A 24061-nucleotide genomic window follows, 5' to 3' on the forward strand; every position below is an offset into this window, starting at 1 on the left:
AGGCTAAAGGAAACAGCTTTGTAGAATAAGGCAGGTATATTCAGAGTGCTCCCTCCTGCCCGAACAGTGCCCCAGTAAATCTAGTTTACCTCATTGTGCTGGAATGCTAGAGTCTAGAAGGGAACGGCAGGTGCTTTTCCAAGGAGGGTGTAGCATTTCCCAAAAAATCCCTCACTTCTACCCGCACCAGTCCTGGAAGGATGGGCTTTTTCTTTTTTTTTTATTCTCATATGAGGAAAGAGGATATTTATAGATTTGAGAGAGAAACATTGATCGGTTGCCTCCCATAATCAATCGAACCCACAGGCCTAGGTGGGTGCCTTGACTGGGAATCGAACCTGCAACCTTTTGGTGCACAGGACAACGCTCCAACCAACTGAGCCATACAGCCAAAGCAGTGGGCCTTTTTTAAAAGAAAAAAATGAAAATTGCTTTGGATCCTCAGAGCTGACTTAAATTGTTTTTCAAACTATTAAATGAGGCGTAAATGATGCAAATGGTCCTAAAGTTACAGTTTTTGTGACGCCGTAAAACCAAAATCAGTTCGCAAATTAAATACAAACGAAGCAACCAAACCAATGGAATTCAAAGTACAAACATGAATTGAATGAGTGAGGTGCTCTTTTGCTGACACTCAACTGCTTCTTTGAGACGAGCAGTTTGCAGACCCCCACACCAGGCCCTGTTGGGGTCAGCAGGCCCCGAGGTGTCTCAGCTCTTCCATGCCTCTCTCCGAACTGCAGCAAAGTCTCCAGTTGCACCAGGATGTCTTTTGGATTTTTTTTTAAAGATTTTATTTAGAGAGAGGGGAAGGGAAGGAAAAAGAGAGGGAAAGAAACACCAATGTGTGGGCGCCTCGAGCACCCCAAACTGGGGGCCTGGCCCAAAACACGGGCATGTGCCCTGATTGGGAATCGAACCAGCAACTCTGTGGTTTGCAGGCCTGCACTCAATCCACTGAGCTACACCAGCCCCGGCTCTGTGGGCTTTTAGTTGAGCCCAAAAGCATTATTATGAGCTAAATCCACCACTATTCTCTTCTCATTAGCCTGTGGCAAATAAAATAGCCCTTTTGAGCATGCGTGCAATTATTGGGTTGGCCAAAAAGTTTTAGCTTCTTCCACACAGTGGCACTAGGAGCGCTTAGTTGTCTTTAACTTCACTCAAAATAATTGTATTACATTGTATTGTGACAGCTGTCATATCTACTGTGCATTTTTTTAAAAACATCAGAATTGGTGAATTTTTGTGCAGCCACTTTAATATTGAAGGTGGAAGAAAATACGCAACGTTTAGTATTTCAAGAAAGGTGAAAACACAACCGAAATGCACAAAAAGACGTGTGCAGTGTACACAGAAGGTTCTGTGACTGATCGAACGTGTCAGAAGCGGTTTGTGAACTTCCTTGGCACTATTGACATTTTGGCCAAATAACCCTTTGCCGTGGGGCTGTCTTATGCATTGGAAGATGTTCAGCAGCACCCCTGGCCTCTACCCACTAGAAGCCAATAGCGGGAGACAGCCGACATACTCAAAATACCCAAATCGATACAGTTATCGGTGAAAATGAAAAATACGTCTTTTATTTTATGGGAGAAACCATCCAGACCCTTTGGCCAACCCAGTACAAACACCCTCTGGGCATTGAAACCAACCGGCGGTGCTGGGTTACAAGGTGGTACTCCACTAATCCAGATACACTGGTTTTCCTCTTTTAGCTTCTTTTCAAAACGAAAACACAAAATGAAAAAGTCCTTAAGAGTATTTGGACCCTTGAGCATGCCCACAAGGTGCCCGGGGAGCACAGACCCCACCCCACAGGGACTAGCAGGGAGCCCTTTACACAGAAGGCGCCAAAACTTGTTGACGGAAGGAGAGCAAGTTCCATGTTGGCTGATGGGCATTGCTTTACCATCTGTCTGGTAAGGGATGTAAATATCACAGCGTGGCCTTTGGACCACGGGCTGGCTCGGCCCAGGTTGTGAGCAGACCAGTTTGTCCTCGGACTACAGGGAGTGTGTTGGAAAGCAGGTGATGAGCCTTCGGGGAATTCGGAGGCACCCTGTCTCGCTCCCTGCCCTGACCCAGCACCTTTTGCGTCTTCCAGTTTAATTGGAGCAGCGCCGTGTAGAGATGAATGTAGAGGCCGTCAGTATTGTGTGGTGGGTAAGAGCACCAGCTCGGAGGTCCCAGTGTCTGAGTTTACAGTCTGGTCAACGACTTGGTGGGTATGTGACTTTGCACAAATGAGCCCGAGTCCCTTTCTTTGCAAAATGCAAGTGACAATAGAACCGGCCTCAGGTTTGTTGTGAGGAATGATTCAACACAAGTAAAACACTTGGCGTGATACCTGACAAGGAGATAAGGCTTAGTATTTTATTTCAAATAATGCTTTACATTGTATTAGCTTGTTTTTATTGGGAGAGGAAGAAACAGATGGGCCCTTTCCCTTCAGAGTGCTTGAAATTGTTTGTAGGAGCCCTGGCTGGTGTGGCTCAGTGGACTGAGCGTGGGTCTGTAAACCAGAAGATCACAGTTTGATTCCCAGTCAGGGCACATGCCTGGGTTGCAGGCCAGTTCCCAGCAGGGGACGCAAGAGAGGCACCCACACATTGATATTTTTCTTCCTCTCTCCTTCCCTTCCCCTCTAAAGATAAATTAAATCTTTAAAAAATGTTCTTAGGAGAACTTGAGAATTGGCAGAGAAATTCATTTTGCCTCAGAATATAAACTTCTGTAGTTCACACTCCCTTGACTGCAATTTAGAAACCCCCAAATCTCTGAGAATGCAGACATGTCTCCAACCTCATTTGGTAGCCAGATCTTAGCCCTGGCTGGTATGGCTCAGTGGATTAAGTGCAGGCCTGTGAACCAAAGGGTTGCTGGTTTGATTCCCGGTCAGGGTGCATGCCTGGGTTGCGGGCCAGGTCCCCAGTAGGGGGCACGCCAGAGGCAACCACACAGCCACGTTTCTCTCTCCCCCTCTCTTCCTCCCTCTCTTCTCCTCTCTAAAAATAAATAAATAGCTTCTGCCTTTCACTTCTACCAAGAAAAGCTATTAGAGTCCTGGCCAAGGTGGAGGTGTAGATAGAAACTCTTTGCCTCTCTTTGCACAACCAGAAGGAGGATAACAACCAACCTACAAACAGTAAGCAACCAGAAGTGCCAGAATCAAACCACATGGAATTCTGACAACCAAGGAATTAAAGAAACAGTCAACCAGAACAACCAGACCAGTAGGAAAGAGGGTGGACAGGCGAACTGAGAGAACCCGGGGCAAGGCAGTGGACTACTTAGGCGGGGCCCGCTGCATGGTAAACAGACTCAGAACTGGCTGTGGATTACGGCAGGGGTTCCCACAGTGGGAGAAACTCCCAGTGTCACACGAGAGTTTGTTGGAAAGTGGGACTAGAGACGAGTAGGCAACCTGCATTGTTCCCTCTCTGGCCCCTCCCTCACAGATAGTAGCCCAGCAGCCCAGCAAAGAAGGTTGCCCTGCCCAGGTGAATATCTCAGGTCCCGCCCCCTTACAACTTAACAGGTGCACCAAGACAAAGAAATATGGCCCAAGTCAAAGAACAGAGCACAACTCCTGAGAAAGAGCTAAGCAATGAGGAGATAGCCAACATATCTGTTGCAGAGTTCAAACACTGGTGTGATCAAGATGCTCACAGAACTTACTGAGCTTGGTTGCGAAATGAAGGCTACACAAAGTGAAATAAAGCAAAATGTTCAGGGAACCAACAGTGACAGGAAGGAAACCGGGACTCAAATTAATGATTCGGAAAAAAGTAAGAAATAAACGTCCATCTGGAACAGAATGAAGAACCAAGAATCCAAAAGAAAAGAGGAGAGGCTGAGGAACCTCCAGGACAACTTTAAACATTCCGATATCCAAATTATAGGGGTGCCAGAAGGAGAAGAACAAGAGCAAGAATTTGCAAACTTACTTGAACAAATAATGAAGGAAAACTTCCCCAGTCTGGTGAAGGAAATAGACTTCCAGGAAGCCCAGAGAATCCCACAGAAGTTGGACCCAAGGAGGAACCCATCATCATTAAGTTACCCAAGATTAAAGATAAAGAGAGAATCTTAAAAGCAGCACAAGGAAAGGAGACAGTTACCTACAAAGGAGTTCTCATGAGACTGTCAGCTGATTTCTCAAAAAAAAACCTTACATGAAAGAAAGGGCTGGAAAGAAGTATTTGAAGTCATGAAAGGAAAGGACCTACATCCAAGATGACTCTGTATAGCAAAGCTTTCATTTAGAATGGAAGGACGGATAAAGTGCTTCCCGGATAAGGTCAAGCTAACAGAGTTCGTCCTCACCAAGCCCTTACTATATGAAATGTTAAAAGGACTTATCTGAGAGATTGAAGATGATCAAAAACTTTGAGCAGTAAAATGACAACAAACCCACAAGTATCAACAACTAAACCTAAAAAAGAAAAAGAACAATGAAAACGCATACTAAGCAAACAACCAGAACAGGAACAGAATCAGAGAAATGGACATCACATGGAGGGTTATCAGTGGGGAGGGGGAGGGAGGAATGGGGGGGAAAGGTACAGGGAAGAAGAAGCATAATCGGTGGGCATAAAACAGACAGGAAGAGGTTAAGAATGGTATAGGAAATGGAAGTCAAAGAACTTACATGTACGACCCATGGACATGAACTAAGGATCAGGGAATGCAGGTGCGAGGGCCTGTGCAGGGCAGAGGGGAATAAAGGGGGGGGGATTGGAAAACCTGTAATAGCACAATCAATAAAATATACTTAAAATTTCTTTTTAAAGAAAATCTTTTAAAAATATCCTTTCTCATATTTCTATGTATTTATTTGTAGCTGGAGAAGAAGTCAGTCCAGCCCCCCATGGGCTGGACCCCCTTTCATTTATTCCTCACAACCACTTTACGATGGAACTACCCTGATGCCCCATTTACGGATGAGGACACTGGGTCTTGTGGAGCTTGAGTGACTTTCCCAGGGTCACACGGCTCTTAAGTGTCAGAGAACAGACCCCAGTACAGGTGTGTTGCAATGCCAAGTCTGCCTTCCGTCCAGCATGTTGTGTTGCCATCTTACAATTCTGACTCCTCCATGTTCCTTTGCAGGAATCGCTCACCTCCAAGAGCGCGCTCCTCCCAGAGCCCTTGGAGGGCTTTGCCTGTCTGGAGAGTAGCTCCTGGCCAAACGCTGGCAGCCCATAACCATGGACCAGTACAGCCTGGGGGACGAGGGGGCCCTGCCATCAAAGGTGCACCTGCCTCTGTTTTCTGAGAGCCAGGGACTCAGCTGCAGTGACGCCCTCGGCCAGGACCTGGGGCCCGGCACACGAGACCTGTTCTACGCCAGCCTGAGCGGTGTGGACCTGGACCCCGGCCTCCCAACGCCCGCCGTGCCCGGCGAGGCCCTGGAGGACGGGGCAGACGCGGTGTCGCTGCACTCGGGGAAGGACCCGGCGCCCGCGAAGCTGCTGGAGGAGTGTGCTCACCCCGAGTCGCAGATGTCCTCACAAGGTAGCGCTGCCCCCCCCCCGGGGGGGCTGTGGGCCTGGGGGGTGGGCCAGAAGTTCCGGCGGCCACTGGGGCTGGTGCCGCACAGATTGGTTACGACATTGTGTCTCTTCCACAGGTGAGTAGGGAGCCGTCACTTTTTTCCACCTGGGGATTGCGCCCAACTTCCTCCTGGTCAAGAAAAGTGAACTCGGACGTTGGGGAGTATCTCGGAGCAGTTCGGGCGTCTGGGGACGTGCCCATGGTGTGTGTGGGGCGGGCTGACCTGTGAGTTTACCGGAGACTTTTCTGTCCACAACTGCGTCTCCGAGGGTCCTCGCACATTTCCAGAAGGAGCGGGAGTCCCGTCCATCTGCTTCTTCTAAACCGCCCCGGCCTCGCGTCTTCTTCCGTCCAGTGAGGAGACAATGACACCCACTCTTCTTCCCCACATGGTGACACAGGGAGAAGCAGAAGAAGAAATGAACGTAAAAGCACCTTGTGGACTGTAAAGCAGGGGGCAGGTGACAGTGGGTTTTACCCGTATCATTGCCCGAATTGATGGCAGACGGTCGGTCCGTTGATTCATCCCTGAGTCCCTCCTCCGCGGTGGAGGCGCGAAGGGAGATCTGACGGACTCCAGAGGCCTCTGTTAAATTCCCTGTGGTTGGCCCTCCGGGGCCCCCACAAGATGAATTCGGGTTCTGTTTTCGGCCCTCTCCCTCGGCTCCTGGGTCGCGACGTCGCTGAGATCGGCCCACCTGGTCCGAGCTCTCAGGCGGGCACAGGTGCACATGCAGGGGGCAGGCCGCGTCCGGAGCAGCAGCCCTGAAAACCAGTGTGGCTGTTCACTGGAATAAGCCGCTCAAAAAGTGTCCCAAACGCTTGCTTAAAAGACCCAGGTTTTATTTATTTAGAGAGCGGGGAAAGGGGAGAAGAGAGGGAGAGAAGCACCAGTGTGTGGCTGCCTCTCGAGCACCCCCTACTGGGGACCTGACCTGCAACCCAGCCCCAGGCCCTGACTGGGAATTGAACCGGCGACCCTTTGGTTCGCAGGCCTGCACTCAATCCACTGAGCTACACCAGCCAGGACTAGTAAGCATTTTTAAAAGTAACTTAGCAAGGCCAGACTTCCCCCAGAGGGAAGCCTGTGTTCCCTCATTTAAACCGTTGGACCATCTGAGCGCTCATCCCAGTAATTCGCATGTGAAGAAGATGTAGACCAGGCCAGTGAGTGACAGATGGCCCACGTGCAGAGGCAGGTTGGGACAGGAGTCTGGCCCCTTTCTGCTGTGTCTCTCGTGCTGCATCCCGGCCACAGAGACTTGGCATCGGGGGTCCTTTAGTGCCGCCCCCTTCCCATCGCCATCCCCCCTGCCCTTTGCATTCGTGGATCCTACCTCTGCAGTCTCCGGGCTGAGTGGTGATTCCGCAGCTTGCCGTCGCACCGTGGCAGCCCGATCCACCGCAGTGACCAATGTGAGGGGTAGACGAAGTCTTCCACGGCCCACCAGTGCCTCCCGGTGCCTGCGTGGGAAGTCTGGAGCCTGCGGAGTCCCCGCACCCACGACCCTGCCGGTTCCAGTGGCTTGAAATGAGCTTCCTGTGACTCTTGAGTCACCACCCCAGCCCTGTCCCTTGGAGCGAGACAGAAGCATCCCCTCTCTCCTCCGCATGCCGGCCCTCCGGATACTTGAAGACATCTCCCCTCTCCCGCCTGAACATTCCCGGCCTTGCCCCAGTGTCTCCGACGATGCAATTCCTTAAACACCTTTCATCGTTTTACCCCAGGGCTACGGGAAGCGTGGACGATTCAGGTGCACGAGAAGAGGAAAGTGAAAGGGACCCACAACCCCACCAGTCAGTCCACCCTCTCAGTTTGTTTTCTAAATAAAAGTCCTTTTATAAGACTGGGACCATTTATTTCCTCTGAGTGTGGCGTGAACATCCTCTCACGTTGCTGGATATTCCCCTGCAGTTTTACCGCAAATGCTCACGCCCCACCCCATTCAGACCCAAAGGCCCTCGTGCCAGACGAGAGGTGGTTTCTAACATTTCTCCAGGAAAAACAGCGCTGCCGTTCACGCCCTGGCAGCTGACTCTTCGTACGAATCTGCCTTTACGTCCTTAGTTAAAAACCCACAGGCAACATGGGTCGGGAGAAAGGATTTAGACTTTTCTAAGTTTTGGAGCGTGGGTTTCCGTGAGTGCCGCTGATGGTGTGGCCAGGAGGCCCTGCCCGTCCTGGTCACTTCGTCCCAGCAGAGCTTCCGGCTGCTGCTGCTGCCACACCACCTGGGGACTGGGTGCAGCCCTGTAGGTGCGGCCCCACTGGGTCCCCCCTCGCCTGGGCCCGAACCCTGTTTTCTCTGCAAGCAGAGCTGCCGCCGTGGGGGAGTCCGTGGCCCCTCTCGCCCACCCCGCTGCGGGCCCACGTTGCGGCGTGCCGCTGTCTGGTTTCCCCAGACGTCTGTAACCTGTGCTCTCCCCTCCGTCTAGACCTGGGGCTCGCCGCGCTGAAGGTGCCTAAAGAGCCGGAGGAAGGAGGCAGGGCCCCGGCCGGGAGCGTGCGGAAAGGGAAGCGGCAGCACAGCTCCCCCCAGAACCCGCTGCTGGACTGCAGCCTCTGCGGCAAGGTGTTCAGCAGCGCCAGCTCGCTCAGCAAGCACTACCTGACGCACAGCCAGGAGAGGAAGCACGTTTGCAAGATCTGCAGCAAGGCCTTCAAGCGGCAGGACCACCTGTATGTGGGAGTCTGGTCGCCCAGAGGGCTCTCCAGGGGCCGGGGGGCAGTGGCGGGGGGCAGTGAGACCAGGCGTTCCTGGGTGTCTGGATGTCCTCCCTGCCTCCCAGACCACCTTGTCCTGCCGCCCTTGGGCTGCCCACCTCCGTGTTCCCCAGGTGGATGTCACCTGTGCTTAGCACAGACTCATCGGCCTCACGCTGCCAGTGCCCTGGGACAGGGTCTGGCGCTGGCCCGGTTGGGTCACCCTCCAGAGCCCCTAGATTCACACCAGTGAGGGAGTTGCTGCTGTGGTTTAAGGACACACAATGGCTCGCCCTGGAGGCAGTTCTGACACGCAGGGAGTCGGGCTCACTGTGAGGAAGCTCCCGGAGTTCCCGGCCCCAGTGGGTGCCCGAGGAGCACGTCTGGGGTGGGCACAGGTGCGAGAGTTTCTGAAATGCCTGTTTCTGGAACGTGGCAACGGAACGTTAACTCTTGGTTTTCTTTTTTAACTTGATTTTTAAGAGGAGAGCTCGTTATAAGAGTTAGGAGCCGAATTCCCTGTGTTCTTGATGTTTTAGAAACCATGAGCTTTTGTGGCTAGTGAGGAAGGAAAGACAGGCTTTTTCAAACCAAGAGAGTTGCACGCGGTAGGTACAGCCCCTTGCATTTTTATAGCGCTGCCAGCCTTTGCAGGGGGCTCTGATGAACTCATCTTTCGCTTTAGCGTCTTGCCCACCCAGCCCTGAAGGAAGGGAAGCAATTGGTTCACGTCAGAAATCAGGAACAGCAAGGGCTGGAGGTGGGGTCTCCCGACCCCTCCCTTCTCTGCTGCTTCTCAGAGGGAAGCCGAGGGTCGGCCTTTGGGAAGGGTTTTGTGTTTTATAGGACGCACCCCGCGTGCCACCTGTATGACTGCACATAGTAGGGCTGCTGGGAACCCAGCGGGTGATTTACTCACCTGTTTACATTTATCATACATTAATGCGGACATAAGGATGCCGTAAAGATAACGCCCTTGTACGCACGTACATTTGCAGACGTTACGGGGACACTCGGCTGTTTTCTGGAAAGGTTTTCGGACTGGGCATCTGTAAATGTTTTTCTCTTTGCTCTGGGGGCTCCAGGTGACTAGCTGGCCCCTCAGAGGAGCCCGAGGATAAGACAGACCTGCCTTCCTTGAGGAGGGGCCGCCCTGGGCGAGCATTTGGGGACCATTTCCCTGTGGGCGTCCGCAGAGCTCTCGGTCTCCAGGATGCTGACCCGCACCTGAAAAAGCGGTTCTGTGTGCGGACAGGCGCGAGAGACATCGAAAGTTAAACAGATGCCTCTGTGCCTGTTGTGCGGCTCTTTAAATTTGCTCCTGTGCTGGTGAACCTCCCAGAAGCACATGATGTTTTTTCTAAACTTATTTACCAGCTGCGCCTAAGCCCTCCGGGGTGGGGGGTGGGGGGCGTGACCCTGGAGGCCTGGGTCCCTGGGGACCCCACTTTGGGGAACTGCGGCCTGGCTTCCACTGATCCGTTTTTTTCTCACATACGGGGCTTCCTTAGGGGTGAGGGAGAGAGAGGGGTGCCCCTTCCAGACTGCCGCCACCCTAGTGGGGGCTGAGTGCGGCTTCGGGCCGGGGGCCCCCTCGGGGTCCCTTCAGGGAAGGCCCGGTGGTGTGCCGCTGACCCCCTTCCCGTGCGTGACCCCAGGACCGGGCACATGCTCACCCACCAGAAGACCAAGCCCTTCGTCTGCATGGAGCAGGGCTGCAGCAAGAGCTACTGCGACTACCGCTCCCTGCGCCGGCACTACGAGGTCCAGCACGGCCTGTGCATCCTGAAGGAAGCGCCCCCGGAGGAGGAAGCCGGCGGGGACTCCCCCCACACCCAGGAGGCGGCGGGCCTGCCCGGGCCCAGCGGCCTGCGGTCCCTGACGCCCCCGGAAGCCAGGCCCCCCGGCGCCCTCTTGCCCAGCCGGGACCTCCTGCGCTGTATTGTCAGCAGCCTCGTCCACCAGAAGGCCCCCTCCCACTGCCCGGCCCCCGCGGGGCCTGCAGACCGCAGTGACGACAGGAGCGCGGCCCGTCCCTGCCCGCCCACCTCGGGGTCCTCCTCCTGCACCCCAGCCAGCGCTCCAGCAGCCCTAGGAACCCTGGGCCCTGAGGTTCCCGAGGAGCAGCGCCCCCCACAGAAGGAGCCTGTGTCCGACGTGCTCACAGCCGCCCTCGCGAGGGGGGCAGAGAGCGGTGGCCCGGACCCATCTGAGTCCGAGCCCTGGCTGCTCCAGCTGCCGCCCGCCCTGGAGGGCTGGCCGGAGGGAGGCCCCCTGCCCACCTGCCTGCCGCTGTTCCGAGGCCAGACGGTCCCCTCTGGTTCCCAGCCACCCAGCCACAACTTCCCGTGGCTCCGCAACCGGAGCCTGCCGGGCTGCCCCAAGAGCAAAGGGAGCAATGTGTTCGTGGTCCGAAAGGCCCCTGCGGTGCAGACCCCCGAGGGCCCGGAGGTCAGCCTGGGGCCCAGCACTGCCTCCCCCACCAGGGAGCCCTCACCCAGTGCCAGCCGCAGCCTGGAGGACGCTCTGCCCCTCCCTCCCTCTGGTGACCCCAGACATGCGGGCGGGGAAGAGGACTCCTCCTGGGCTTCCAAAGAGAGCAAGTTTGACTGTGACACTGTGCTGTGGCCGAAGCCTGGGGAGCCCGGCCTGCAGGAGGCCCAGCAGCCCGGCGGGCTCCCGGCGTCAGACGCCACCCCGCTGTTCCGGCAGCTGTTCCTGAAGTCGCAGGAGCCTCTCGTGAGCCACGAGCAGATGCAGGTGCTGCAGATGGTTGCCAAGTCCCAACGGGTCTTCTCCCACACCCAGGTGGCCGCCGCCGCCTCCCAGCTCCCCACGCCCGAGGGCAAGCAGGCTGCCCTGACCTCAGGGCCCTGGCCCCAGCAGCCCCTGCTGCTGACACCCAGTGCCGACTCTGTCCACGCCAGCCCGGGACGTCTGGAGCCAGAGGGGTCCCCAGCCCAAAGGAGGAAAACCACACCCGCGTGCCCCAGAGCGGCCTCTCCGGGCAGCGTGAAACGGGACTCGAAGGGAGGACCGAAAGGGGCCATCGCTGCACCGTCCCTCACTGTGTCACCTCTGGACCCTCCCGGGAATCCAGACATCTCTCTGGCCAAGCAGTTGAGACCTGTGAAAGGGACTTTGGACCCAGGAGACAGCTCTTCCCCCAGCGGCCCACAGCAGACCCAGTCCAGTGGGGACGAGGCCCCTGGAGCCCAGGTCCCCGGGAGGCAGGCCCCGGCTGAGAGCGGCACGGCACCCGGAGCCGCGAAGGGAGACAAGGGTGCGGCCTGCTCCCGGGGCGGAGGCCACAGGCCCTTCTCCGGCAACCCCAGGGCCCAGCGCTTCTCGGGCTTCCGGAAGGAGAAGGCGAAACTGGACACCTGCTGCGCGGCCTCTCCCAGCCAGGTGGCCATGGCCTCCTTCTCCTCGGCCGGGCCTCTGGCGGGTCCCCCCCGCGACTCCAAGTCCAAGTTGACGATATTCAACAGAATCCAGGTACCAGCGGCTTTCAGTGTAATCCCAGGGCCCCGCCTCCACCACCACTCCCCCTGCCAGAACGTTTTACCCCCCAAAACACCCACACTCCCAGTTGTGTCCTGCACACAGTGCTTCCCCCTCCCAGCCCCTGGCCACCTGAGCCAGTCACCTTCAGTCCCTGCGGGTTTGCCAGCTTCCCAAGTCCATCCACGTGGAGGCGTCTGCGCTCTGCTCCTGTGGCCGCGTGGTAGTCCTTTGTGCAGGCACGTGCTTTGTCCGCCCCCCATCAGGGCCGCCCCAACATTGGGGTTGTTGGCACTTCTTGGCCATCGTGAGTAGCGAGCATTCGTGTATAAGTCTTTGTGCGGACGTATGTTTTCATTGCTCTCGGGAAATACTTAGGCACAGAACTGCCGGGTCCGAGGGCACCTCTCTGTTCGACCACGTGAGGAGCCACCCTGCTGTTTTCCAGAGCGGCTGCGTCACTTTGCGTCCCCGCCCACCGCGTGGCAGGGTCCGGTTTCCCCACCCCTCCCAGCGCGTGCGGTCTGGGCCGCGCCCTCCCCGTCTCTCAGCTGGTCTGACCTGCAGTGCTCTGGTGGCGAATGACCTTGGGCATGTGCTTATGGGCCACTGGTGTCTCCTTTCTGGTGTGTCTGTTCAGGTGGTTGCCCATTTTTAGGTTGTTTGACTTTTTATTGTTGAGCTGTAAGAGTTCTTTATGTGTCATGACTACAGGTTCTTACCAGGTATCTTTGACTTTCAACGATCATAGATATCTTTTCACTTTTTTTTAATTTTTAAAAAGATTTTATTTATTTTTTAGAGAGGGGAAAGGAAGGAGAAAGAGGGAGAGAAACATCCATGTCTAGTTGCCTCTCACATGCCTCCTATTGAGGACCTGGCTCACAACCCAGCCATGTGCCCTGACTGGGAATCGAACCAGCAACCCTGTGGTTCGCAGGCCAGCGCTCAACCACTGAGCCACACCAGTCAAAGCTCTTTCCACTTTGTTGGTGATGTTTTTTAAAGAGCACATGTTTTAAGTTTTGATGAACCACCTGTTCTTTTGTTTTCGTGTCATGCAAGAAACCCTTGCCTAATCCCCAGTCACAAAGAGTTACTGTGTTTTCCTCCACGAGTCCTAGAGGCTTAGCTCTTGCCAACCTCATCTGATGTGTGGGCTCAGGCGTAGTTCTGTCTGCAGGGCGGAAATATCTATCGGCTGCCCCATCTGATGAGGGAGGAGAACCTGGCAGGGGGATGGTGAGTTCAGAAGGCCCTCTCCTCCCCGCCCCGCCCCCTCCCGTCCCAGGGGGAGCGCAGCCCTCAGGGGTCCTCCGGTGGCCTCCAGGTGCCGGGCCTGAGAAAGGGGCTCTGGACGCGTCAGTCCTGAAGAGGTTCGCACCAGGCCCTGAAGAAGTGGGGTGTCGGCTCCGTGTCTCAGGGTTCATCTGGAGCTGTCAGTGGGTCAGACTCGGGAAAAACAAAGGAGCCGGTGACCGGGCCGAATCCCGCTCTCACGCTCTTCCCTCCTGCCCTGTCTCCCGCAGCAGCCAGCACCTCGGGGCCCCGGCGGACGGCGCGGAGCCGCGGGGCACCTACGTCTGCAGGAACTGCAGCCAGATGTTCTACACCGAGAGGGGGCTGAGCAGCCACATGTGCTTCCACAGCGACCAGTGGCCGTCGCCTCGAGGGAAACAGGAACAGCAGGTGACGGGCGCACGCAGTGGGCCCTGTGCTCCCCGGGCCCCTGCCAGGCTTTGGGGCGTCAGTACCTGGGTGTCACCTATCTCAGGGTGGCGGTGTCTTACACGGGCACCACAGGCCGGCGCAGCTGTTCTGCTCCCTGCCGGCTGTGTCTCAAGAGCAGTCTCTTCTCTGCCTGTAGGTGTTTGGCGCAGAGTTTTGCAAGCCAGCAAGACAGGTGCTGAGGCCAGAGGGGGATGGGCAGAGTCCCCCAGGGGTCCAGAAGTCCTTGGACAGCATGGCCCCTTTGGAGATGCCCACGTCGCTGCCCGTGGCTGCAGCACACCGAGCCCTGGGCAGCACGGCCAAGGTGGGTGCTGGTCGGTGCCCTTCCTGCCACGGCCTTCCCTACCTGCTGGTGGAAGCGGCGGGAAAAGCCCCAACAAGCGCCACCGAACATCCTGCCTCCTGAGGAGCTGGGTTTGCATGTTCATCCATCCGTCCATCCATTCATTCAGCACCTGCTGAGCTTCCTCTGTGCCCAGCCCTGCACTGGCGGTTCTGGGGACCCCAGGGGACCATGACACCCTCTGCCCGCCCTCCTGGGGCTCCCAGGCCAGTGTAGTAGATAGACCTGTCCCCAGACAGTGATGACCCAGAGTGGGCAGGGCTGGGGGCAGGGAGACATCAGAGGGAGCCAGGGAAGCCCTGAGGGTGTGACAGAGACCCAGCCTGAGGAGGAGGTCAGGGAGGACTTCCTGGAGGAGGGGGTGCTAGAGCTGAGACCTAGAGAATGAGAAGGAATAAAAGTGGCAGAGAGGAGGGGAGACTGTGTAGTGAGAGAGAACACGGTGAGTTCAGGCAGTCGGTCTTCAGCCTGTACTAGAGGATCCTGCCCAGGACAGTGCAAACCAGACCTGGGGACAGGGAGCGTGGACCACGTTGCTGGTCTCATAGGGGCTGCTGTCATTTGGAGAGGAACGAGTTTTCATTTGGTCACCCTGGTACACTGTGTCTCCGGCCCCTGCTATGTGAATGTCGGTACTAACAACGGAAGGTGGCCTGGCGAGTTTCCCAGGGCCTCTGCTTGGATGTGGGTGCACGGGGAGGCTCCAGCCTCGAAAGCCGCAGGCACAGGGCCTGGGGTCGGCCTGGGGGGGACCCTGGGCACGGATGCCTGGGTGTGTGCGTGTCACACTTCCCTGTCCCCGTGGTCCGCTCCCCTCTCCTGCTCTCATGCCGTCTTGAAGACAGAGCTGCATGGCAGGTGGCTCCAGGTGACCCCTCTGCACTGTCTCCTTCCCCAGGGACAGGAGGACATGGAAGAGATTGACGGCAGGGAGAGCAGCCAGCACAGGAAGCGCAAGAAGCGCCCGCAGCCCCAGGCCTTGTTCATCCCGCCGTCCCGCTGCACGTTCGGGGAGCCGGGCCCGGGGAGGTGCCACCCGAGCTGCCTGCGGGCGCCCGTGTTCCTGGTGGACCGCCTGCTGAAGGGGCTGTTCCAGTGCCCCCCCTACACGCCGCTCCCCATGCTCAGCCCCATCCGGGAGGGCTCCGGGCTGTACTTCAGCACCCTCTGCGAGACGTCCTCGAGGGCCGGTCCCGACAAGCTGCTCAGCACCGTGCTGGGTGAGTGGGCCTCACGCGGCGGCCCCCCTCGCAGCGTCCGGTCCAGAGTCTCTCCCTCCCGTGGCCCTGGCCCTGTGGCTGTTGTAAGTGTCCCCGGGGCCGACTGTGACCAGCAGCCTTCTGGGTCTCAGAGTTTTACAGCCAGAAAGAAGTCACAGAGGCCGTTGAGCCCGACCTGCCCTCCCCTGTAGCTGCCGAGACGGCTTCAGTAAGACCCGCTTTACACACCGCGTGACGAGTCATCGCTTCAAGTGCACTGTGTTTCTCAGTGTGTGTACAGGGCTGCGCGCTCGTCCCACAGCCGGACGGCATGGTTTTTGGCACCCCCAGAAGCAGCCCCGTCATACCCCCGTCGCCCCAATCTCCCCAGCAGCCCGGAAACTGCCAGTCTGCTTCCTCTGCGCTGTGCCGGTTCTGGACATTTTTTTTAAATATTTTATTTATTTATCTTTAGAGGGAAAGGGAAGGAGAAGAGGGAGAGAAACATCAATGTATGGTTGCCTTTTGTGCGTCCCCTGCTGGGAACTGGCCTGCAACCCAAGCTCGTGCCCTGACTGGGAATCAAACCGCGATTGTCTGGTTCGCAGGCCGCGCTCAATCCACTGAGCTACACCAGCCAGGGCGGTTCTGGACATTTGGCATGAGTGGGGTCACACGTGGCCTTTGGTGTCTGGTTTCTTCACCTAGTGCGGTGCCGTCCCTCCCTGCTGTTGCACGGACTGGAGCCCCTCCTCCATTCGGCCGGGCGGCACCCTGTTGTCCGGGCAGACCTTGTTTTTGTGTTCGCTCCTCAGGCGATGAGCCTTTAGGTGCCTTCCAGTTCCGGGCTACAGAAACCAGGCTGCTGTGGACACTCCTGCCCAGGTTCTCGCGTGGATGTTTGTTTGTATTTCTCCTGGGCAGGTACCAGGGCTGGGTTGCTGGGCCCTGTGGCAACTCTGTGTTATCCATTCAAGTGGCTGCCAGGCCGGTTTCCAAAAGGCTGGGGTCAGATTCGTCCCCCACAGCACTTCGTGGGGGTTCAGGTCTCTCCACAGCTGGGTCACGGCGGCTCGTGGGCCGTGGCTCCTGCCCGTTCACATCTGCAGTTGGACCTCGTTTTGGTCACTATACTTCTTTAACCCCAGAACTTTTGTATGGTTCGTTTTTTTAAAAAAAATAATTTCTATCTCTTAATGGTATTCTGTCTCTGATGAGACATTAGCATCCTGCCTTCCTTTAACCCTTCAAGTGTGGGAGCTGGGGGAGGGGGAGCCCCGCCCCCTTGGCCGCATCTGCCTGCCCAGCTCTGGGTACAGGCGGTCACGGCACCGGGGCCAGGTGGGCGGGGGGCCTCGCTCAGGTGTCACTGACGCTCTCCGTTCTTACCGAGATTTCATCAGTCTTCTCGGGTGTGTGTTTCTTAAGATGCTTAAAATGTTTCTCGTGTGCCTAGGACAACTTCTAGGGACTTGAACTTACTGTCTTTTAAGTATAATTTTCATCCGTTAATTTGTTGTTTAATTTGAGTTCCATATTGTACTTTTCAGAAGTCCTGTCCACCTTCCACGCAGTCTTTTTTGAAATTTATTTTACTGTGGTAAGAGCAGTGGACATGAGATCTGCCCTTTTTACACGTTTTACACAAACGTGTAAGTGTGTGAGGCAGTGTCGGGGCCGTGGGGCGGTGTGGGGACCGTGGCGCGTGTTGCACGGCGCGTCTCTGGAGCTCCCGGGTCTGCTCACTTGAACCTCCGATGCCCGTTGGTTAGTGGCTCCCTGTTGCCCAGTCCCTCGGGCCCCGCAAACCGCCACCCACCCTTCGATCGTGTGGATGTGACCATTTCGGGTCCTTCCTGGGACTGACTTAGTCACTTAGCACCGTGTCCTCGGGGCTCGTCTGCGTCATCAGGCCACAGGATTTCCTTTCCCCAGGCCGAGTGGCATCCCGCTGTGCGAACACGCCACACCCTCTCTGCTGGCTCCGCACCCCCCACCCCCCACCCCCGCTCCCCCCGCACGGTCACCGCCGTCCTCTCACAGCCTGGCCGTGGTGCACGGCGCTGCCGCGAGCACAGGGGGAGTGCGGTGCCCTTGAGGGTGAACACCCTGACTGAGGTTGCCAGGTCACGTGGTGGCCCCCCCTCTGTTTCTGAGGACGTTTGTGCCCAGCGGGCTTCGAGGGCCTGCCCTCGGCTGCTCCGGGAAGGCAGGGAGAAGGGGCCCGAGGGTCACTTCTCGTCAGTCTTCTCAAGCCTCTTGGTGGTGTGTGTTCCAGATCGAAAGGACGACGCGTTCGGCATCTGTGTGGTGAAGGACGACACCAAGATCAGCATTGAACCGTGAGTCGGCACAGGCGTGGGCCCGGAGAGTCCTCCCAGAGCGGGGCGGGCGGCTCACTCGCGGTGCCCCTGGGGGGCTGTGCCCAAGGGCCCCTGCGTCACCGGAGGTCCGGGGGTGGCTGCAGGGCCTCCCCAGGAGACAGGTGGTGGATTTCTCCAGGTCCACGTGGAACGTTCCCCAACGTTCCTCTGTCCGGACATACCTAGTGGGGCCCGTGGGGGAGAACGCCCGTGACCCAGGGGTTCCCGGTCGAATCGTCGAGGGCCCGTCTGTGTGTGGCCTCCTTTCAGACACATCAACTTAGGGAGCCGCTTCCAGGCCCAGATCCCAGAGCTGCAGGACAGGTCGCTGGCGGGAACCGATGAACACGCGGCTTCTCTGGTCTGGAAGCCGTGGGGAGACATGACGACCAACCTGGAAACGCAGGACAGAGGTGGCTGAGACTTGCGGCCAAATTCCCTGGCCCACCCCCCGCCCCAAGGAGTTCCTCCTCCCACTTCTCCACTGGTCCACGAACCAGTGTCCCCTGGGGGTGGGGAGGGACCAAGCTCAGTCCAGCGTTGCTTCTCCCAGGCCCCTGTCCCCTGTGCCCACCTCTCCTCTGACGCGGTAGCTGGCCAGGCCGTCCTTCCTCCCTGTCCGTCCCTTTCCTCAACCTGCTTTTAACTGAAGCGTGAGGGCGATGGTGACGAGGAGCGTCTTCCCTGCGCCTTCGCCGTCCGGGGGCCTCCTCCCCGGCCCTGGCTGACCGGTTCCCCTCTCCCTTGCGCCCTGCGGGGCCGCTGTCCGGCACAGTGACGGGGCTCTGCAACGCGGCCTGCTCCAGCGTCATGCCGGGAGGGGGCACCAACCTGGAGCTGGCTCTGCACTGCCTGCACGAAGCCCAGGGCAACGTCCAGGTGAGGGAGCCGGGCGGGGCTCCGCGCCGTCCTGCGCTGGGGCTGCAGGTGCCTGCGGTGCACCTTGTGCGTGGGGGGGGGGGGCCACAGGGGGGTTGCAGCTGTGAAAACGAAGGGAGGCCACCCGTCCTTCCCCCGGTGGCTCTGGGACTGGTGTGGCCGTCGAACACCAGAGGGGAACGGGCAGACCCGGGCTCGGGTTCAGTGAAGTGGTTGTTTATTTGGGCAACAGCGGGGGGGGGGGGGGGGGGGCGCCCAGGTCCCTCTGAGATCCCAGGGGCTGTGAAGGGAGGTGAGGGGAGCCTCGTGGACCCGGCTCAGGTCCCGTGTTGACCTGGTTTATTCACCGAGCTTTAGCTTTTTGACCCAAAACCCACAGTGGCAGCCTCTGGGGCAGTAGAATAGCCTCTGCCTTGTCCGAAGGACCCTCCTCACGATCCTGAGGTTTAGGAATTAAATGAAAGTCCCACTCAGAGGAGCAGGAGAGGAAGTTAAGTTAGCAACTTAGGGACCCAGGAGGCCACAGTTCTGCTTTTTCTCAGGCTGGGAGGCGGTGGCTGGCACGCGGGAGGCGGGAGGCAGGGCGTCGCCTCTTTATCGGGTCTCACTGAGGTGGCCCAGGGCAGGGCTGGCTTAAGACTCTGATGGCACCATCCGGAAATACTTTACGTCTGAGCGAAAGGAACCCAAGTTTCCCTTTGCCCTGGGCCCTGCAGGTGACACACCGGTCCTGACTGGGTTGTGCTGGTGAACAGGACAAAATCCCTCTCCTCGTAGGGCAGGAAATACGTTTTTAACATCATTAGACAGTGATTAGCGCCGTGAGGGAAACACAGAGCGGCCACAGGCAAGGGCAGCGCACCTGAAAATGCTGGTCCCCGGAGGAGTAAGGGGCTTGTGCCAGAACGAATCCCTGCACTGGCCCCTTCACGAGGGACGTCTGGCTACGGAACAGTGGAGTCTGCTGCCCCCAAGAGCCTGCCTGGTGATGCAGTCAGCGCGGCGCAGCCGGGAACCAGCCGCGCTCCGAACGGCCCTGGGTCGGGGAGGACCTGAGTGGTCCTCGAATGAATGGGCCCGCAGAGGCGGGCCTCTCTCCCTCACCTCTGCTCCCCCAGCAAGCAGCCGGCCTCTCTTCTTGCTCCAGGTCGCCCTGGAGACGCTCTTACTCCGGGGACCCCAGAAGCCGCAGACTCACCCGCTCACCGACTACCGCTACACAGGTGACTGGAGCAGGTGCCGCGTGGTTTTTCCCCCCAGCCAAGGCCCCGCGCGCCAGTCAGCCTCCATGGCACACCCTGCTTGTGCCTCTTGCGGGCTTTGCCTGCCTTTCCAGAAGGGCCTGGTGTGTCTGGAGCAACTTGGGGCGGGCGGGGTGGGGGGGCCCTGCCTTCCCCTTTCCCAGTGCTCCCCCCTCGGGCTCTGCCCAGCCAGGAGGGCCATGCTGCCTGCAGGCCACGAGGGGGTGGAGGCGGCTTGGTCAGCGAGGGAGCGCAGCGTCCCCGGAGCCAGGAGGCTGCCCCCCACTTTGGCTAGTCGGCCAGTGGGAGCCCAGATGCTGCGGCAGTAAAGTGGGCATGGCCACGGTCCCCTCCTGCTAAGGTTTTTGTGAGGGTCGTAGGAGACGAGGCGGACACGGGGCTCAGCAGAATACTCGGCACATTCCCGGTGCTCAGAGACCGTAGTCGAAACTGGAGGGCCGTCTGCGGTTCAGTCACGGAGGTTGCGCTGCTGGAGGAGAAAGACCGTCCCCCTCCTGGCTGTGTCCCCACAGGCTCGGACATCTGGACGCCCGTGGAGAAGCGGCTCTTTAAGAAGGCGTTCTGTGCCCACAAGAAGGACTTTTACCTGATACACAAGACGGTAAGGCGTGCCCGGGCCTGGTGCGGCTGAGCTGGCCCACTGCAGCGCAAGGGCCGTCCGGGACCACACGCTGCTCGCGTGTGAGAGTTTACAGTTTTAAGGAGTTGTGGTTGCGGGCGACTCCAAAGAGTCCTGCTTCTGGTCCATAGCTCTGCCTGGCTGTGCGGGAGGCACCTCCGCCTGCATGGATCCCTCACAGACACGTGCGTGAGGATGTCACACTGCACGTAATGTCCTGCTGATTTTTTTCCTTTTTAACGTGAGGGACACAAACAGCATATAATCAAAGTATAAGAAGTGACGTTTTGACACGTGTGTCCCTGTAAAACCATCGCCACAGAACGCATCTGTCACCCCCCCAAACTTCCTCCTGCCCTGGGGTCCCCCGCCAGCTCCTTGTCTTCACCCAATCGTGGATTTGTGGGCGGTTCCCGGTTACCGGCGATGGTACACACAGCCGCGGCCAACAGTGACGTGCCCCCCTCCACGCCGGCACGTACCGGTTTGTTTTCCGTGGGGGTGTAAACACCTGGGAGGGGAACGAGTGGATGTCCCGGTGGGCGTGTGGTCGGCGTTTTAAGAAAACCACTGAACTGCCACACACATTCCCGCCATGGGAACGCGAGAGTCCAGCAGTTTCGCAGCCTCGCCGACAATGGAAACGGCCAGGCCTTTCAGGGTCGCCCACTCTCGTGGGTCCGCCGTGGGGTCGCGTTGCAACGTGCTGGTTTTCCTTTCGTGGACCAGCTTTTGGTGTTGTGGCTAAGAGGTCTCTGCCTAAACCACAGTCACAAAGACTCCCCCTCCCCTGCACTGTGGGCCACCTTCCCCGGTGCCCCGGGGCTCTGCCCAGCTCCTGCTGAGGCTGCGCGGTGTGCACCGCGTGAGGGCGTTTGCTGCGATTAGTCCCGGTCGGCAGGCAAGTGGCCCTCAGGCACGATGTCCCGGCGGGCGTCCTGTACTGTCCCTTTGTGTGGCCTCCCCACAGGGAAGGGTTCTCAGAGGGCCTCGCTGCCCGGGTCTCGGCCCTGGTGGCCTCACTCTGAAGCCCGCGTGTCCCGAGAGGAGCCCGTGGTGCTCTGCCCCTGGGTCAGCGGGCTGCCCACAGTCAGTGTCCGTGTTCCTTCACTAGATCCAGACGAAGACAGTGGCCCAGTGTGTTGAGTATTATTACATCTGGAAAAAAATGATCAAGTTTGACTGTGGCCGAGCCCCGGGGCTGGAGAAGAGGCTCAAGAGAGAGCCCGACGAAGCCGACAGGACAGAAGCAAAGGTGGGGGTCGTGGGGGTCAGCAGTTTAGTGCTGAGCTGGATGCCCACTGCCCAGCCAAGCCGGGGGCTGGGAAGCGGGACCACAAGGAGGGTTGCCCTGCAGTGGGCACCTGGGCCCTGGATCCCTGGGCCTCCCTTGTCAGGGCGGGGGGTCAGCAGCCTCTTGGGGTTTCTGCCTCCTCTGCAGGTCACTGGCAGCCCCAGAGAGAGACCTAGCCACCGCCCAACCCCTGAGTTAAAGATGAAGACCAAGGGTTACAGGAGGGAGTCCGTCCTGAACTCCAGCCCCAACACCGGCCCCAAGCGGACCCCCGAGCTGCCCGGGAGCGCCGAGGGCCAGAGTGTTTTCCCCTGCAGAGAGTGCGAGAGGTACCAGCCCCCACCCTGGGCGCACTCACACCGCCTCCCTGGGGCGGGAGCCGCCCTGCTCTGAGCCCTGTGCCCTCTGGTGCCTCCTCAGGGTCTTCGACAAGATTAAGAGCCGAAATGCCCACATGAAGCGGCACCGGCTTCAGGACCACGTGGAGCCCATCATCAGGGTGAAGTGGCCGGCAAAGCCCTTCCAGCTGAAGGAGGAGGAGGAAGAGGAGGAGATAGGGGCTGACATCGGCCCCCTGCAGTGGTGATTCCCGGGCAGAGGGCTAGTGGGGGCGAGGCCGCAGTCAGGGTAGGGACCTTCAGCCCTGTGGTGTCTTTCTTCACCCCCTCCAAGACGTCGGGGCACCCCTCTGCCTTCCCCGTCCTCACCGTTCCCCGCGGGGAAGCACGCAGTCATCGGACAGCTGCGGAGCCCCTGTCGGCTGCGCCAGAGGCCCGGCCTCTTCAGGGCAACAGTGTCTCCCCTTCTCTCAGTCCCCCTCCTGGAGCAGGGAGGCCAGGGAGGGGACGGGTGTGACCTGGCTGGCTCTCCAGTCTGCGCCTTGGTTTGGGGCTTGGGCTCCATTATTAGGTAAGGCCAAGATGTAGAGAATCAGTGGGGGCACCTTCAGACGGCCGCATGTTGGCGCCTCAGTCCCTAGTCTTGCAATGACTTGTACATTGTTAGGTTGTTTTTTGTACGTGTCGACTTATAAATCTTATTAAATTGGGTTCTTGAGCAGCTGTCCTCTGGCTTCCCTGACCGTTTTATCCAACAGAGGTTTTTGCATCTCTGCCGCTGGGCGGAGCCTCAGAGGCGACTCGGCTGAGCCCCTGTGCTGGATGAGCCGGGGCCTCGCACATTCCCTCTGCAAACACAGGCCCTGGTACGTGCCGGACAGGGCCCGATCCACATGACGGGGACGCAGGAACACAGGGGGACAAGTCCCTCTCTCCGTGCATTTTAGGAGCAGTAAGGCAGCAGAAATAAATAAGCAGAAAGATTTCAGATATTGCTTGTAGGCGTGCTTTGCACCACAGGCAGCCAGCAAAGGCTTGAGCAGTGAGGCCGTTGGCAGTTCCAGCGGCTCAGCCGTGGAATCCGGCACTGTCAGGAGTGGCCGGCCTCCGCACGTTGGCTGGGGCCACGGTGAGAATCAGCTCTTCCAGCACAGAGAGGAGGGCCTGTCCCTGCCCACCAAGTGTCCCTTTTCAAGAGTGAGGAGAGCTTGTAGTTGTCCCCAGGAGCGCGCCTCTCATATCCCAGCGGCCAGAACCATAGCCCGAGCTTATTTCTAAAATGCCGCCTGGGCATCGGTGGGAAGGGAAAGGGCCACTGTTACGACGGCGCTCAGCACTGGTCTCTGGGATGGAGGGCCCGGTGTGCTGCCTCAGGGTTGCTGCTGGAACTCCATTTGCGAGGAAAAGAGGAGGAAGCAGACATGACTACGGGGTAGGCAGAGTGCCACAAAGAGACAGGAAAATACAGCAGGTGGCCAAGTCCTAGGTAGTGACCAGGGTGTGGAGTGGGTGTTAGGTGGGCGGCCGGGGAGGCCGAGGTTCGGGCTCCAGGCCGCAGCAAGGCACAGTAGAGTGCAGACGGCTGCAGGGAACTGGCAGGGGGTGTTTAAAACCACCTCCAGGGCTGCCTCGAGTTGCAGGCGGTAGGAGGCAAGATTGGAAGCCTGGAGAGCAGGTAGCCGGCCCTAAGGTAAGATGATGGTGGCCTCAGCTGGGGCCAGGGATGCGCCTTAGAAGCAGATTCAGACATGCTGACGGGTCACTCGACTGGGGAAAGAACAGATTGAGGCCGATGGGGGAGGTTTGGGCGGCTTGAGGCGCGGAGTCGGTGCCGTCAACTCGGACGGGGGAGAGGGACACTTCCGAGGCCTGACTGCATCGAGCGTGACTGGTGACTGTGACTGTGAATGTGACTGTGTTTTGAATAGTCCGGGTTGTATTCTGAAGGACTGGCAGGGAGAGCAAGTTAGAGGACGGTGTCCCAAGGTTTCACAAGGGGTTACATGGAGCTCAGTAAATGTGAAAGGTGGGGTGGTGGGGGAGGGACAGAGGCGGAAGTGGAGTTTAAAGAAGTTGGGGCATTGTGGTTAAGAGAAAGGCCTCAGCCACCGGTGAAGCAGAACTCACCTCCTGGCTCTTCCTCCTTTGTGACCTTGGGTAAGGCATGTTCCCTCACTTTCCCTGCTTGGGCCTCAGTGTTCTCACTCTGTAAAATGCAAAATGCCTACCCGCCACGTATCTGTTAATGAGCAAATGTAAATTAAGT

General features: G+C 58.1%; 1 protein-coding gene across 1 annotated transcript; it reads left to right on the forward strand.

Moving 5' to 3' along the window:
• Window positions 1-4953: 4953 nt before the first annotated feature.
• On the forward strand, window positions 4954-22500 carry ZNF541 (zinc finger protein 541). The gene is made up of 16 exons (XM_037155087.2): window positions 4954-5031; window positions 5116-5520; window positions 7996-8239; window positions 9922-11761; window positions 12951-13009; window positions 13297-13456; window positions 13635-13802; window positions 14740-15061; window positions 17319-17382; window positions 17674-17816; window positions 18179-18282; window positions 19430-19505; window positions 20057-20145; window positions 21278-21418; window positions 21605-21786; window positions 21878-22500. The coding sequence occupies exons 2-16, from the start codon at window positions 5214-5216 to the stop codon at window positions 22041-22043; spliced, it is 4065 nt and encodes a 1354-aa protein (XP_037010982.2). The 5' UTR covers window positions 4954-5031; window positions 5116-5213; the 3' UTR covers window positions 22044-22500.
• The last annotated feature ends 1561 nt before the right edge of the window (window positions 22501-24061 follow it).

The sequence above is a fragment of the Artibeus jamaicensis genome, unplaced genomic scaffold (assembly GCF_021234435.1).
Source record: "Artibeus jamaicensis isolate MK-2021 breed Jamaican fruit bat unplaced genomic scaffold, CSHL_Jam_final contig_1526, whole genome shotgun sequence".
NCBI classification, from domain to species: domain Eukaryota; kingdom Metazoa; phylum Chordata; class Mammalia; order Chiroptera; family Phyllostomidae; genus Artibeus; species Artibeus jamaicensis.